The following is a 16,263-nucleotide window of genomic DNA, read 5'->3' on the forward strand; positions in this document are numbered from 1 at the left end:
CCGGACTTCTCTATTGACCCCTCCAGTGACAGCTGTCATAATTTACTACATCTGTCAGAATTCTCTGGCCTACCAGAATGAACATCAACCAGACCTGCTGTTCGGTCTTTGCTCAATGCAGTGAACCTCTGTGGCCTGGTCAGGTTCATTCCCGTTCTGGCTAAACACATCATCCTCAAAAAGGCTTCTGTTCTGGTTTAGTCATCTCCACCCGTGCACGCAATGATCGTGAGTTCAGGGGTGGCAACATTTTGCCACCGAGTATCCTCAAGCTAATTATCACTATGTTGCCAACTACTTGGAGACTTGGCCAATGTAGTTTACATACCTTTGTTTTCAAGGAACCCTGAAACAGAAGTGTTAATTCAGAATAAAACAAAAATGAAATAAAGAGAAAATCACCTGCCTCATATTTGTGAAAACTTCCTCTGCTCTACACATCGGAATTCAGAGAAGTGATATCCTGGTTAGAAAAATACCATGTTTTTCAAGTTATGCTGGTGTGTATGCGCTTCACAAAATGAACTTTGTCTTTGAAAACTGTACCTCCCTACCGACAATAAGACATCGCCGTTACATAACACCATCTCATCCCAGCATGGTGATAGGGTACCAGCTACAGAAGAAAGAGATACCCTTAAAACTAGAGTAATATTGGCAGTCGTATGGATAGAGCTGGCTCAGGGCTGCTTATGAGGACACGCAAAATTGAGCCCATGAGTGATGGCGGCCCCGGTCCCTTCTGCCGCAGGGTGCAGGAGTCAGAGAGCTTTGGTGGTCGGTCACCTATGCCAACCGGCCACCTATGGGCAGCCCTTCATTTGGGGACAAGACCTCAGGCTACACTGCCCCACGGAGGGGCCCTACAGCCAACAGCACTCCCTCTCACACAGGCCTGCTCTTTCCCTGGCACATGAACATTTGGGTTTGTTTTTGTGCAGCAGCACAACTCCCACAGGAAGGCTGGGAGGCGCCTCCCCACCTCTACCACCACCGAGATGGGGATGGGGATGGGGATGGGGATGGGGATGGGGGAGGCTCACCTGCGCCATCTGCAGAGACGCGGGGCTTGAACCAGAGCTTCTCGTGCCCTAGTGAAGTGCTTGGTCTGCTCCACCACCACATGTGGGAGGCAGGTGGAAGTGGCAGGGAAACAACTCCTCCTTAAATGTACTTCAAATGAAAGCAGTGCCACCACTGTGCTTCGAAAGGAGCCGGACCCTCTTGGTAAGCTTCAGGTATGCTCTAAGGTGCCCCTTGGACTGAGTCTCTCAGAGGACTTTTGTCTGGAGAAACATCTAGTAGCTGGAGCCTGGGTGGGCTTGAGTCTGAGCAAGATGCCAAAGACTGAGAACTGTCAAAAGTAGGAAAGCTGCGGTGCCTCCAGAGCTGAGGCGTCTCACAGGCAAGCAGCAGCTGAACACAGGCAAATCCGAGGACTGTAGCTTGGGGTCAGGGCCTCAGCTGCAGGGGGGAACAGTTTAAGTGACTTCCCCAGTGATACCCAGGAAGTCATTGGCCAAGGGGAGACCTGAACTCAAACTCCTAATTAAGAAGACTGTGCTTAATCTATCTACTGCTTTGACAGAACACATAGGGAACACCCCCGAGTGACCCACCTCCTTTTTAAAATGATGTTTTGTTCTTGGTACTTGTGTTGCTAGCATTACTATACAATGCAAGACATGAACTGCAAAATTCTTTGTAGTTTCCATGAAGCCTGTTTATTCTTTGTGCTTTTGTCAGCTTGGACACTAAAATGCGGTTAGATGATTTCTCTTCCAAGCTTTCATGCACCAGACCAGCATGTCTGAAATTCAAACATTATCAGTCTACATGAAAACATGCAAAAAATCTTACCCTGCAACAAAGATGTGCTCAAATTAAATTATCATGAAGAAGGCTGGCACTCTGCTGGAAGTAACTTCACCTTTCTTATTATTAAGTTGACAACTGCTGCTTCAGCTAGCTCCTTCTCACAGGATTTTGACTAAGGTGTTTTACAGATTAGAGGTCAGACTGGTACTTTTTCATTTCCTCATTTTCTTTGAATCCTCTTCCTTCTGTTTCAGTCATTCCATGCTGATTCTTTCTGAAACTAAAAGCATTTTCCAAGCCTCCTGTTACAGTTACCACTTCCTCAGCGAGGTTTTCCCAGCAGCAAGAGGCCACGCAATGCACAGTGCAGCATCCCTGTGTTTCAAGGAGCCCGCGCGTGCAACCTGAACACCAAACGAACACCCCGAGGGAAAATCGCCGGCGAAGCAAGAGTTTCTGCTGCCCTCTAGTGAGAAGACCCCTGGAGGTGGTACAGCGCGCTGCTGCCGGCTTGCGGCGCGATCTGATGCAAGCAATCCTTTGCTTAGTGACCGTCACAGCTCCTGATCTCCAGCCAGCTCCACTGAAAATTGACGAACAAATATCACGAGCTTTTGAAAGGTAGCAAAACACAATATACCATAAACTCTGTTGGCCACAGAGCCCCTTGAACTCCCAAGAGAGCATACCCGCTTCGGCATGTGTGCTGGGTAAACTTACACAGTAGTCTGAAGGTATCCTTACAGCTTGTGAAAACATATACAGTTCTCCAGACACATACAGTTTTAAGCTGGTTAGCTGACTGAGTGTGCCAGATATCTTGCTTTTATCAGTTACCGAATAAAACTCTTCAAATAAAGGGAAAGGTTTTCTTTCCTGGACAAGCCTACACGGATGCCGTTAGAGACGAATGACGTTAAAGCCCAGGTGTCCAGAGAGCCGTGCCCAAGAACCGGACAAGGAGTACTGGCTAATGGGGCAGAGTGAGGGAGATACAGAACTGAAAAATCTCCGGAAGTCCCAAATCCTAGGCTGTCTGCAGCTGAGCTGTACCAAAAGGATCCCAGTCACTATTAAACTGAACAGGGGTGGTTTTATAACTAGAGCAATGCGACACTGCCCCATTCTTCTCTCTCGTCCCTTTCGAAGCCTCGGCAGACCAAGCAGCGGTCTGGTGCCTTTTGTGACAGTGTCGGGGCAGTGTCAGCAGCAACGACAATATGAGAAGGAGGTTTTCCAGTGGGAGCAACTGAGGAGGAGGATGGAAACTCCCTTGCAAAAATGGCTTCAGTGCCATATCTGCTAAGGACGGCAAGGTACGTTTGGTCAGTTTGGTGTCAGGTGCGTTGGAGCCAGTGGGGGCCCGGTGCAGCAGGTGTCTCTCCCTCGCAGTGCAAACTATACTTGCTGGCATCAGAGGTGAGTTTAGGTGAACCTCCAGAAAGCGTTGCCGTCTCTGTGCCTCAGCCCGTGGTGTCACTGATGACTTAGGCTTGTCTGGGTCTACTCTCTGCGCCTTGTTGTTTTCCACACAAGAGAGGAACACTGAAACATTTTACCACATCAGCATCTTAAACATACAGTGAAGATAAAAATGTGACCCTGTGTGCAGTTAGGAGAATAAGAAAGAGAATATCAAAAAGGAGGTGGGAACACAGGGAGGGCTGAAATGCTGGAAGACACTGGAAGGCCCTTACCGTTGTCTTCTCTATGACAGCTAGATCAAGCTAGTCCGTTTAAACTAGCTTACGGAAACTTTATTTGCTTGAAGGACCATATTGAGATGCAGGTTAACTAGCTTGAACTTAAAGCATCACTGAGGGTTTTTGTTTTGGTTTTTTTTTAATGTACAAAGAGGAACTGAGTTAGAAAAAGTATCCAAATCACTCCTTGAGCTAACAATGTAGTTTTACACATTTCAAAGTGAGTGGACAGACAAGAAAAGCAATGTTTCGTAGAGTTTTCCAAATAAGAAGAGAGCAGTGGGAAAGGCATTTTGTTTTTTGAGTCAGCCCTGTGCGTTACGAAGCAAGTGCATGTACCTTCTTCCCAGAAAGCAGCAGGAGTCAAAGAAGAAAGTTTTCTCCAGTTCCTGACATCGCTCAGCTCCCACACTGCTGAAAAGCGGATTCACTCAGCTTCCTCCTAGCTGTTATCCCAGCATTTGCTCAGGTGTTTCTTTAGGCCATCACCCAGAGCCATTCCTACAGATTATTTTTGGCTTCACAACCTGTCTTTTGCATATTCACCCCTCCCCAAGCACCATAACCAGCAAAGCCCTTCCGCCCACGCAGGCAGATGACTTGGCACTGATGGGGGCCGACATTTCAGGTGAGAGCCGTGTCAAAGAAAGTCAAAGGCTGAGGAAGGAGGTAATGAGCGGCCAATAGTAAAAACTGAAGTCATTTGCTGTATTAAAGAAAGAGAGGATTTTATGCTGTACGTGCCAGTTCTGCAGAGAGAGACAGACACCATGGCAACAAGCTTGTCAGGCACTAGCAGGGCACTACTTTGAGATTAAATATCACGAGGGACATCATTAGTGGTGGAGAAACTTCAAAACCTTTGCAATTTGGGTTTGTTTCGCACCCAGAATCTCACTGGCTTTTCTGAACTTTATTTGGATCTCCAGTGTGTAAGTTTAGACCGGGATAACAACAGCAGCCTGGGATTCTGGATGCATCCCAAATAGGACAGAAAGGAAAAATGTGCTCACAGTATCTCAGCACTTCCAGGCAGGCCAGGCTGGCTAATTTATATGGAAATTAGGACCCAAAACGTACAACTGAGTCAGGTTCAGCACGACTGTCTGGATTGAAAGGACGAAATGAAGTCTGAAAAGGACTGTTCCTTCTGTCCTTACTCATAAGCCATGAATGTGCTCATTAGCCTGCGGTGATGAGAAAGGCGAGAGCCCCATGTAAACCTCCCATTCTGGGAGGATGAACAGGTGACAGATAATTGCGCATGCTAGGTTTGACTCTTTTTATACTCCAAGCTCTTAGGCACAATCCCAAATCACAGTGATTGTCTTGTACCTCATGCAGACATTTCCTCTGGTGCGAAGCTGGTGGCAGATGCTGATGTGGTAGGATTTATACCCGCGGGAAGTTCGTGTATAAGCAACTGCAAGACAGTTAGGCCACAAGGAGCTTGAAAGTCTGAATCTGCACTAATATGAATCACATTTTACAGGAGCAATAGGCAGAGTTCAGGTTTTCAGGGCACCCGGCTGCAGTGCAAACAAAACATTTCTACAGTGAGAGGAAGGAGAGAAGGGGAAGGTTTGAAGAGCCACCGCAGAGCTTCCAAGGAGGCCTCTTTGGCCCCACCTTACTTACAAAGCACAGAAAGTGCCACGTAGCAAGGTTCTTATAGTAATGATGAACATATCACAAATTCATGAACTCTTGCGCCTTGCCTGCATTATGATTCTGGCAAAGCAGTATTAGAGCGCAGGGAGCCCAGACGCCCAAGCGCTTGCTCAGCCCACCATGCCTTGATGCTGCTGCCGCCATCGGAGCTGCTGCAAGCATCTTGGTCAACAGCCCACCAGGGCTAACCAGGAAACTGATGAACACAGACATTTGTTCAGCTTGTAGCACAAGGAAGGAGAATAAGGGGACCTTAACCATCGTTTTGCAGACGCATCAAGTAAAAAGGAGAAGTGCATTCAATCCCATGAAAAGGCTCATTTTTCAGCAGTCGTTGGAGACCTGATAGCCAAGTGCTGTGCTCAAAGGACAGATGAGAGAGAAGTGGCTCCTCCTGAGCTGCCTGCTTCCCAAAGATAAAGCAAGATGGAGTGCAGCTCTCTGCCCAGCCTGTACGGGAGGGTGAGAGTCATTGAGATAACTATGAAATGCATTGTAATGGGGGCATCTCACTTAATGTGAGGGGAGAAGAACTGGGAGCATGCAATGGATTTCTGTGCCTACTTGTTTCTTCCCAATCCTGTTAAGAGAGGCCTCTCTGCGACCATAATTGGAATAAACTGATGAATAGCTGCACGTGAGCAGAAAGCTAATCCAGAGCTGCAAGCAGTTAGCTCACCCCGCTGCATCATTAGCAAGGAGATGTGGTGCGTACTCAAGCTACGGAGCAGAGAAGGACATGTTCTTCTTACTGAACAGGCAGAGTATTTGCTAGAAAAGCGCAATGGTTCTTGAGACCTAAACTTGTCCCAGGTAGCTCTCTCTTCCAGTCAGGTGGAGGGGTGAAGATTTCCGTTGTTGGTTAGCAGGCAAATATCTACCACGAGAAACTGGTGGCAACATAAGACGGCTGTGTACACGTCATGACCAATGATACATGCACAGAGACGGCAGGGGAAAGCTTGCAGTTGCCCCCACCGGTTGTTTTTACCCTGCAACCTGAACTAAAAGGTGTTTATTTCTCTTTTACTGGGAGAGGATTTCTAAATGAGTGTAGCAAATACCATCTACTAGAAAGGTAGAGTAAGGCACTGAAACAGGACATAGTTCCCTTTTAGTCAGACAGCTATAGCCAGCACCAATGAGAAATGCTAGGAGATGCCAAACAGAAACTTGGAGGCTGTCATGAGGTATTCTGTGTTCGGAGACAAGGAGCAACCAACGTTTCCTTCCTGCTTAAGAAAAGAGCTTAGGGAAAAGCCAGCATGGAAGAAAGGACTCTCTTAAACATAGCTCTGAGGAGACAGGGAGCTAGAGCCATGGCCCCACTGCCCGCTTTGAGGGTACAGCTCTTTGTCTGCACTCCTTTGGCTCCCGGGTTGAAGTGTCGGAGACGTCATCGCACCAGATCATCACAATACTGTAAGATACAGAAAGCTTCTTCTAATTACTGAAGAGGCTGCTAGATTATCTAGCCTGCAACAAATACAGTTATTCTTTATAAGACCATGAAATTAAAGGCAAAGGGATTTTTTTAAAGCACAAAGGTTTTACAAGATATTAGGGAAGGAGAGCGCTGTTAGCCAATGACTATTAGCTTCTGTTTCTTCTTTAAATCACGGTCCACCTTAGCACATCCATCACACACAAGCTCCAAGACCCCTACAAGAGCATTTTATATTCCTCTCCTCATGTTTGCCTTTGTGATCTTCTGGACTTCAATCCCTTATCACCTGAAACGCCAAACCCCATCCTTGGGCACTGAAATATGCAAATGGACAGGTATTCAAAGGAGAAAATCTCAGCTGACGGAACAGCAGGAACGTGCCTACGGCCTCCCATCCCTGCTCCTCTGCCTGGAAGAGTGAGCCAAGCCTGACGGACAGGTGCCATCATGTTTGCCTGCTTCCCCGTTTGGGCTTGGGGCCATGTCCATGCCCGATCCCTGCGTGCTTTCAGCAGCTCCTCTTGCTCCTCAGGGCTCCTTCACCCCAGCTTCTGCTAACACTTGGCAGAGCCAAAGCAGGCAGCTGGCTAGGAAGGGAGGTGGCCAGAGCAGCGAAACAGAAGATAGCTAAGGTACATGCGCACTGAGTTTGTGCTGTTCATCTGAAGTCCCGAAGACACCTGTGGATATGCCACACCTTGGAAAATGCCACTTCCAGTAAGGTGGGTACCTTCTCCCACACTGTGTGGCACTCGGAAAGGTCCATGGGCACCTAAGAAACTCTGGACAAAAAGCTTTTCTTTTTCATTCCCTGTGGCTCGTTAAACACAGTTTTTGCCCTCACTCAGAGGGCAAAACAAATGCTCGATACTGCAAGCAACAGAGATCCGTTCCTGGATTTTGAACACTGCTGAGTTATGGTACACAGTTAGAAGACAAATCAAAGCCACCCAGACCCATCTGTGGAAAGTCAAAACTGTGACACTTCAGCATGACACCAAGAAATAATCTTTGGGCAGGAAAAGGAGGACAGATCTGGATTTGCTTCTTTTATTTGCGCTTTTTTTGATCAGGAACATATGTATCTTCTAACTAACAGGAGATCATTTCATTTTTCATTGGGCTTAAAATAACTTGCCAGTAATCAAAAAAGGTTTCTCTCTCTGCTGTCTGTGATTGATAGGCAGAAGCCAAACAAGTCATTCCACGGTTGTAAGAGCTGCAGAGGTCTCTGCTGAATTCATCTATAGTGCTTCAAATCAGTGTGCAGCACAGCCACTGTGGGAGAAACAGAACAAGGAGTTAGATCGTCTGGAAGGGCCACGGCAGGGACACGCTATCATGGCTCTCGGTAATGGGCTCTGAGAGAACATGCTGCAGAAGACTGGAACTGTATTTTTATGCTTTATGTGTAGGATCCATCTGCACTGGAACTTTGGGGAAATTTATTGCTGGGATGGACTTCAGACATTGCATGTGGGGTTTCTCTTGAGGAAGGACAAAGTTCTCCAGGGCAAGCTGCATGCTCTTTTAAAATTCTAGGGCCAGATTATGCAAGGTACGCAAACGTAATTGGATTTAAATAACTCTGACTGAAGGCCATAGGGCTTCCTAGCCATCCTCCCCCCTTTACAGCCAGTCTTCAGCTGAGAGGACTAATTCAATGGACCTCTTGGGGCCCCTTCCAGCTCTGTTTCCTGTGATACATTTGGATTCCGCAAAGGGAAGACTGAAGCTGATTGCTTTTATTACAGCTTCAACAGGAGAAATTTGCATTAACAACAATAAAAAGAAGACCTGGCATCTTAAAAGGTCTCTTCTAATTCTGGCAGGTGGTTCAGGTCATTTTCTGCCAGACAGGAACAGTTTTCTACTGTCTGTTTTCTAATGCATTGACCACTGCCCCCCTGAAAGTGGACAGTAAAACACACGGTGAAAACATTTCCTCAAACAACTTTAGGTGTTTTGAACATATCTTTACTTTTTTGCTCATAGAAAGTAAGTGTTTGGTCTACTAATCTGGACAAGCCTTCTGAGCTGATGAGCTTTTTTGCATAAGTAAACTTTCCCTTTGAATCAGTATTTAATTTAATACTTACAACAGTCATTTTACAGAAATGAATTTTAGTGGTGTCCATTGTTACAGCTTAACCACGTGGTATTTTAATTTGACTAGCCTCACCTCAGCCAAAGAGAGCTGGATGACTCCACTCTTGTCTTTGTCTAGGAGCTGGAACACTTCTAAAAAGCAAGAGAGGGAAAAAATGCATATAAACCACAGAGTTTGGCATATAGAGAATCCCTGTCTGACAAAAGGTAGACGTCTGGCCGTTTGCCACGACCTGCTGCAGACCTACTGAGAATATTACAGCTGTTCTTCTCCTTTCCTCTTACAGGTAATTTCTAAGCCACTTCACAGGGCAGAATAGCTAGATCTACAGCAGCAAGCTGGGAGTTGGCAGCAGGACAACTACAAAATCTAACACGCTCGTATCTGATATGATTTGAGGGGTGCACATGTAAATCAGGTCTGAGTCAGCACTCTAGATGATAAATGGTACCATTTAGAGGAGATGGGACAACTGGGGGCCACAGCACTGAACATAAAGTGTAGATAGCCATAAACCAGAAGAGCCAACTCCATGGCCGCTCAGACGGAATGGCGTTTGCCATTTCTCTGCTGCTTTTTGAAATAGGCACATTTTTGCTGGCTCCCTCACATTTCCACGCACTTTGCCACATTCAGAGTTAAAAGACACCAAATACTTAATAAAAACCCAAAGTTATCAGGAATCCTCCTTGGCTGATGGCACTTGGCTGATGGCACTTACTGAACAGGGTCTCCAGGCGGATCATGCAGGCCACAAAGCCATCAAAATTGATGGTCAGTTTGCTGCTGGCATAGCGGACGGCAATGCTTTGCTGCACTTGATCGTTGAGAGTGAAACCTGAAGGCACAGGAAGCACACAAATCACTGCCGCAGCAGGTTAATACGCTGCCTTTGATGTGAGTCGTCTGTGGACTCCTGCAGCCGCAGGCACACCCGGAGCACGGAGGGGGTCCATTCATCCCAGAAGGTCTGCTGGGCACCTTTAAAGCCCATTGCACTGCGGTGAAGGCAGCCACAAAGCTCTCCCCCAGCATTTTGTCAAACTGCATATTTAACATTGTTTCACAGCATTACCAGTCCTCTGGTCCCCATATAAACCCATGATTAGTGAGTCTAGAGGATCCAGATAAAGAGCAGTGATGGCAGCAGAGCAGATTGTTCACGTAACACGTTGGGCTTTATTCAGACCCGTATTAGTGCTATTTGCGTCTCTGGATCATTCACATAGCACTCCACTGGGCACAAAAGAGATCAAAAAACAGTGCTCCTCTAGATGTCCCCGAGCTGGCAAGCCCTGCTGCAAAAGTGAATAGCACAGATCAGAGAGGACACGGTTGGGGCATGCCTTGATAAAGCTTGCGCCATCTCTAGTGTGGAGGAAGGTGGTGGGAGGAAATGAAGGGAAAAGAGGCTTTGGGCATAGCTTTGAGAGAGGATGGTTAGACTGGGAAATAATGAGGCCAAAAATAGAGCAAGTAATAATCAGATGGACAAGCAATGATCACAGCATAGACAAAAATATTAATGGTTGAGAATGCAGAGGAGAGGATGGGGTTTGACGTATATAACAGCAAAAGCACTTAGCGGCAAGTCGGGAAGCAAGAGCGGCACTGGCAACACTGCGATCTAGGAGACAGAAGCAGAGCAGTTAACATGCTCTGCTGGCCTCCCAGGGCTTGTTTTTAGCGGGCGATCACAGTGGCCAGAAAGCCTCCCCAGGCAGCATACCCACCCGCCTCGCTGAGGGCGTTCCGCATCTCATGGAAGTCCATGGTCCCGGAGTAGTCACTGTCCACTTTCTTATAGATGGCCTGTGGCAGAGGAACGAGGGAATGTGGCAGCTGCTTTTAAAAGCGCGCCTGCACAGCAGCGGGGTTGTGCGAGCACAGGCGGGCAGGCTCTGACTTCCACAGCTGGATAACAACAGCAGTGAAGACATGGTAACATGAATTCACCAGGGGCTGGCAACCAGAATGAAATATCAGGGCCCTTCTAGGCTCTAACCTTGGTTTGCTAGTCCACCCTGGAGCCCATGCCCTGCCATAGGCCCTGCTCTTGTAGCTAGACTGATCATGCCTGCCTGCGCTGCATCCACACCACCACTTTGCTGTGCAGACACAGCCTTAGCTTTCCCATGGGCTGGGACAGACGCTGCCCCTATCAGCCAAACCTTCTACCCTTTGAAATGTTAGCGAGAAGGGAAACATTTCAAGTAGCTCCTTGCAAGCAAGACGGACTGGGAAGCACATTCCCATGGGCTGGCAGCCTGCCTGCCTTCACGTTACCTGGTGACAGACAGAGCATTGAGGAAAATACCCTATCATTTGGCAAACACCACAGCAGACAAAGTCCGTTTTGCTTAATATTTCAGACGCAAGGACAGATGCTTCCTACTGCCAGCAGGTTTGTTATCCAGCACTGGAAAATACGTAGGCCTAGAGCTCAGGCTGGAACTGGCTCTGAGGGCTTGCTCTGCTGACCTAAGCCCCTCCATGGACCCAATGCCTCCAGCCTGAGGGGAGCTGAGCACTTCTTCACGAACATCCATGAAAGGTGCTCCGTGCTGAGCAGCATCAAACATGGTAGCAACAGACTTGCTTCAAAGGGATGTCATCAAATAGCACAGGTCCAAGTTCGACCTTCCTTTAAACTGCTTGATTCTTGGTGAACTTCTTGGGATATTAAACCCTCCATCAGAAAAGTTATTGTAGCATTTCTACAAGATTTTAAAAATACAAAGCCAGGCTTTTGGTAGATCCTGAAAATGTATGTTTCTTGTGTTTGCTTCAGCAGTTAACTGGCAAACTCTAGCGCCAGAACATGTCTCAGCGACCCTGGTGCTCAGGCGATAATGTAACACACCACAACAGCAGAGACAGGCAGCAGCTTTAATAAAGCAAGCAGCCGAGAGAGACTCTGTCTTTTGTCCAGCAGTGAAAGGGAGTTAATGTGGCTTTTCAGAAGGTATTGCAAATTATGGAGAATGGCGGGGCTAAGGTGAAAGAGGCTCTGCTTGGGCCCTTTTAAATGGAAGGTGCTTCTGAGCCCTGGATCAAGCTCCAGCTGCGAGAAGGGAAGCTTACATGTATATCTGCCTTTGGTGGCTTAACCCAACCTCACTTCTGGATCTGTACTTCAGAGTTGAGAGGGAAGGGGAGACAGTCAGAAATAATATCTTACCAAATACTTTTGAATCTTCATCCAAAGTGTCTTGACTTCTACAAGTCCCAAGGAGCCAGTCCCATTCATCTGGGGTTGTTAAGGCAGGGTTCGAAAATCAGGATTCCTCTATCCTCACCAAAGCTGGAAGACAACTAGTTCTGACAAAAACAAATCACTCAGCACAGGGTAATCTTAATGCCACATTAGCTCTCCTTTGTAAAGTATCTCCATCTCCTACAGACAGGCCCACACTTTTATATTTGCTTAGGGAAAGGCATGCCAAGACTCTCCAGGCTATCTGCACTCTCAAGGAATGATTTACGGGATTGCTGAATACACAAGCGTGATTAGATCCACCCATATTTTGTACGGTTAACAGTGGATTAAAGTCCTTCAGGAAACAAAGCATCTGCCTTGGGGTGGACCCCTGTTAGACACCAGAGGCAGGAACCGCGAGTGAACTGCGAGAGCTCGTCTCAGGCTACGCCGTCGTCTGCACGTCCCTCAGGGCCCTGCACATCCCTTCCTGCAGAAGACTACGCACACGCTCTTGGCTTTCCCCCTCAGACAGCTCCTCCAGCCCCTCTCTGCCCCTTTCAGCCCCGTGCTGTGTAGGGAGAGCCTGACTGTAGAGACGGAAGTGGAGGTTGTGCTTAAAACCCAGACTCCTGCCAAGCACGCTGTCTGTGTGTCTTAACCTGGCCCCTGGTCTGGGGCGCCCAGGCTCAACGTCCTGGCTTCTCTCCACTGCTGCTCTTTAGGGAAACGTTTAGGCAATGGGAGACGTAAAGCCGATGAGAGAAGCAACCGGTGATGAAACAGTTGAGGTTGCTGCCGCCCTGAGCTGACAGAGCTTGCTCGGCTGAATTTTATGCCTTCGGTCAACAAAGACACGTGTGCCGAGGCAATGAAATGCAAACTTAGCCTTATCTTATCAGAAAAACTTGCAACAGAGATCCAGAAACTTTAACAGTGATGAAATGACATTTAAAGGATACATCTAAAAGGCTGATCATCTCCCTGCAAGTGTTAATGTTGAATCCATCGCTTTTAATATCCTTTCCTGCACACAAAGGAAGCAAAAATCAAAGTCAGAAGTACTTTTAGACCAACATTTCTCCACATGCCAGCCACATCAAAATCTCTCTAGCACGGTAAATGCTCGGTCATCTCTTCCACTATTTCCTCCCAGCCGTCTCTCTCACTTTATGAACAAATGGACACTAAAGTGGCTGTTTTAGTGCAGGGGCAGGGGATGCTCTCATTTTAGGGGGTGGTAAGCCTCTATCTGCCCACAGAAATCACGCAGCAGCACAATAAGAATAATTTCCCCTGGTGAAGGGGGAGCGATTTGGCAGCTCTTTGAAAGGGAGTGCCGGATGGTATTTTTCCCCCGCCCCGTATAAGAGGTTCAGCAGGTCAGAAGAAACTCAGCGGGGCTGGGCGGCGAGAGGAGCAAGGCGCTGGCGGGTCCCTGGCCGCATGCGAGGCTGCGGCACCGCTGGCCGGGAGCTGCCTCGTCCTGCCGCGGCTCCCTCCCCTCCCGCTGAGCCCTGGCGCAACTCGTGTGCCACGCTGCAGCAGGTGCCTGCTGCCCCGCTCAGCCTGCAGCGCACAGTGCAACTCACGCTTTGCCAAAAGCTGGTTCAGGATGGTTTGAAGTTCAGCTGCAGTCACTTCACAGTCCTGGGCAGGAAACACAGCACATTAACGGCAAAAGCAGTTGAAGCAAACTGCCTTCATTCTCTGTCAGACATCTGGAGACTATCATACCTCCAACCCTCTTCTAAGGTGGGTAAATCTTTACTTCTTTTCTAACGCTTCCCATTTTCCAGCAGACAGCCCATGGAGGAGATCCTCAGAAACCACAAGTATTTCCTACCCTTTCAGATGGGAAATAAGCCTTTTGTCAGGTGCCGTGGGGACATGACCCAGCAAATGTTAACTTTTTACCAGGCTTGGCTCGACTGATTCAATGTCTCAGTTTCTATCGCGACTAAAGGGGTTCGGGATTGCATTCGAGATCTTCCAGGCTTATGGAAACTACAAGCAAGCAATACCAAAACTCCCCTCTCACCAGACAGAAAAGCCTTTCTAACTCTAAAGATGTTCTCATTCTTCAGTGCCTGTGGCCACCTATTCATCAGGAGCAAATGTGACGTGACAGCTGCGGGCTAGCGCAGCAGGCTTTGGCAGATACTGGCGTCTGTCAAATACAACAAATAAAGAGAAATTTCACCCAACAGTTTTCTAATTCTACACTAAAAGGAAGGAATTGCCCAAGTAGCCAGTTGTCACAATTAGGTGCTAACTCCACAGATAATTTATTTCACCATGGAACAATATTTTCACAGTCACAACTCCCATCAGCCCTATTTTCAGAGCTATTCCTTGCCTTGCATTACCGAGTGAACAAGTCATGTTCTGCACCGATAAGAGGAATAATGTAGTAGACCTGTTCTATTGTAGAACAAATTGAGCTGGAGCTGTGAGCTAACAGAAGGGGAGAACTGCCTGGTTTCCGAAGGCCAGACAGTAAAAGGAATTGGCAGGCCAAATATTTGCATGATCATAACAGAGAGGTCACAGTCTTTTTCTTTCATTTTAGTCCCCTTACCTCTCCTGAAAGCTTGTGAAACGGAGTCTTGAACTCTTCAGCTATAACTTCGTTATCGACATGAGGCTGGAGGAAAGAGATGATCAAGAATGTGATTTATGACGTGGTACTAGAAAGTGAGATATGGGTGTCATAAAGCAACTTTACAGGGGACCGTTTACAACCATGGAAAATATCCACTTGCACTGCAGCAGTGGCAAAACAGAAGCGCTCCTTAAATCAAGACCGGTCAGGGGGTTGCCTTCATTTGGGACTAACTGCTTTCCAAGACTGAAAATGTTTTGAAAAGGCTTTCTTGCAGTATCAAAATAGTCTTATAACTACAGAGCAAATGTTGCTGTACCCGGCTACAGGGAACATGTGGGTGTCTTAGTTCACCGGTTCCTTGGAAGTACAATTTTGCAATTTCCCTCCGGCTTCAGCAAGACTATTTGTTTCTATGAAAAAGATCATTCTGTGCCCTCCCCCCGTCTCCTACCTATATTACACAAAAGGACAATTTAAGGTGTTCCTACCCTGTCTACAAGGGTGCAGCTTCTGTGCCTCATGGGCACAGTTACATGAAAATACACGTGAAACTAAGCCAGAGAGATGTGTAAAGAAGCCCTGTAATCAAAATGTTTTCTCCTGAGCCCAAACATATACTGTGATCAAGTAGCACAGTACTCAAGAGAACAGTAAAAATCTTACATCAATTTTACCGCACCTTGAAAGAAAAGTGTGTTAGAGAAAAACAGTCTGCCCAGTTAAGGTGTTTACCTCATACGGTTTTGCAGCCACCACATCACCAATCACCCTAAGGAAAAAAACAAATAAAACACAACAACCAGTAATGACTAGTCTACCATTTGCCCATAAAATAATTAAGAAAATAACATGTTTTAATACAAAAGGCATTGCAAAATGCACAGAACAAGCCTCTAGTTTCCCCGCTTGCGGTGCTCCCCATTTCACCCCTGTCTGTACCACCTCATTTTAAGATAGTTTCATTGGGAAATCCAGCTTTCTTGTTCATTAGAAAACCCAGCTTCGTTGTTCTTGCCTCGTATCCAGACTCCTCGGTTTTTCATTCACCGGCTGCTATTGATGAAACAGCCCTTTTTAAAACCATCTCTTCATCACCGTACTCCCAGGTCCTTCCCTGCACTCCTTAATAGGGGCAACTTCTACTTTGTAGCCCTGGGGGCTCTGGTTAGGACATCGCTGCTTGCTGGAGGCCATCTGATAAGCCGTGACTGTGTGTTATGGATGTGTGTGCCATACAGGGAAGACTAGGTAATCAAATACGTCCTAGAAATGGGTCTCTTTGGCTGGTTAATTGCTGGTTAAGGGGAAGCGTAGGGCACGGGACATGGGTCTCTCGCACAGAGTGCAACATTTTCCTTCGTGTCTCTCACCAGCAGAAGAGGACGCTTTACAGAAGACACTTACCGAGTTTTAGCCTGTTTCTCAGAAAAAACTCGAAGGCAGAACTCCCCATTTTTGTCAGGCTCAAAAGTGGAGGGCACAATGATGTACTCGCCCCGGGGCAGCTTCATGCGCCTGGAGACTTCGCGCAGGTTGACGTAACTGTCAGACCTGGCTGCTGGTTTGTTCCTTGCAAAGAAATCGCGGTTCAGATGAACATCCGTGTTGTTTTCCAGCTGTGGAGAACATGTTTTTGTTAGAAACCATTTGACAATTGACTGGTAAGCCAGACACCCTGCTTCAATTTCATTGCTTAAAAGCCATCTC

The 16,263-nt window shown here is 47.3% G+C and overlaps 1 protein-coding gene across 1 annotated transcript in view; it reads right to left on the minus strand.

Moving 5' to 3' along the window:
• Positions 1–7,667: 7,667 nt before the first annotated feature.
• LOC136991553 (calpain-8-like) overlaps positions 7,668–16,263 on the minus strand; it is a 30,422-nt gene continuing 21,826 nt past the window's right edge. The window contains exons 12-21 of the mRNA XM_067292907.1: positions 15,961–16,172; positions 15,289–15,325; positions 14,530–14,595; positions 13,541–13,598; positions 12,911–12,975; positions 11,931–11,999; positions 10,483–10,561; positions 9,471–9,587; positions 8,822–8,880; positions 7,668–7,917 (exon numbers count right to left, since the gene is read on the minus strand). Coding sequence (XP_067149008.1) covers positions 7,894–7,917; positions 8,822–8,880; positions 9,471–9,587; positions 10,483–10,561; positions 11,931–11,999; positions 12,911–12,975; positions 13,541–13,598; positions 14,530–14,595; positions 15,289–15,325; positions 15,961–16,172 — 786 coding nt within the window. The 3' untranslated portion in view covers positions 7,668–7,893. The remainder of the gene's footprint in view (positions 7,918–8,821; positions 8,881–9,470; positions 9,588–10,482; positions 10,562–11,930; positions 12,000–12,910; positions 12,976–13,540; positions 13,599–14,529; positions 14,596–15,288; positions 15,326–15,960; positions 16,173–16,263) is intronic.

Source organism: Apteryx mantelli, chromosome 3, assembly GCF_036417845.1.
Source record: "Apteryx mantelli isolate bAptMan1 chromosome 3, bAptMan1.hap1, whole genome shotgun sequence".
Classification (NCBI taxonomy): Eukaryota; Metazoa; Chordata; class Aves; order Apterygiformes; family Apterygidae; genus Apteryx; species Apteryx mantelli.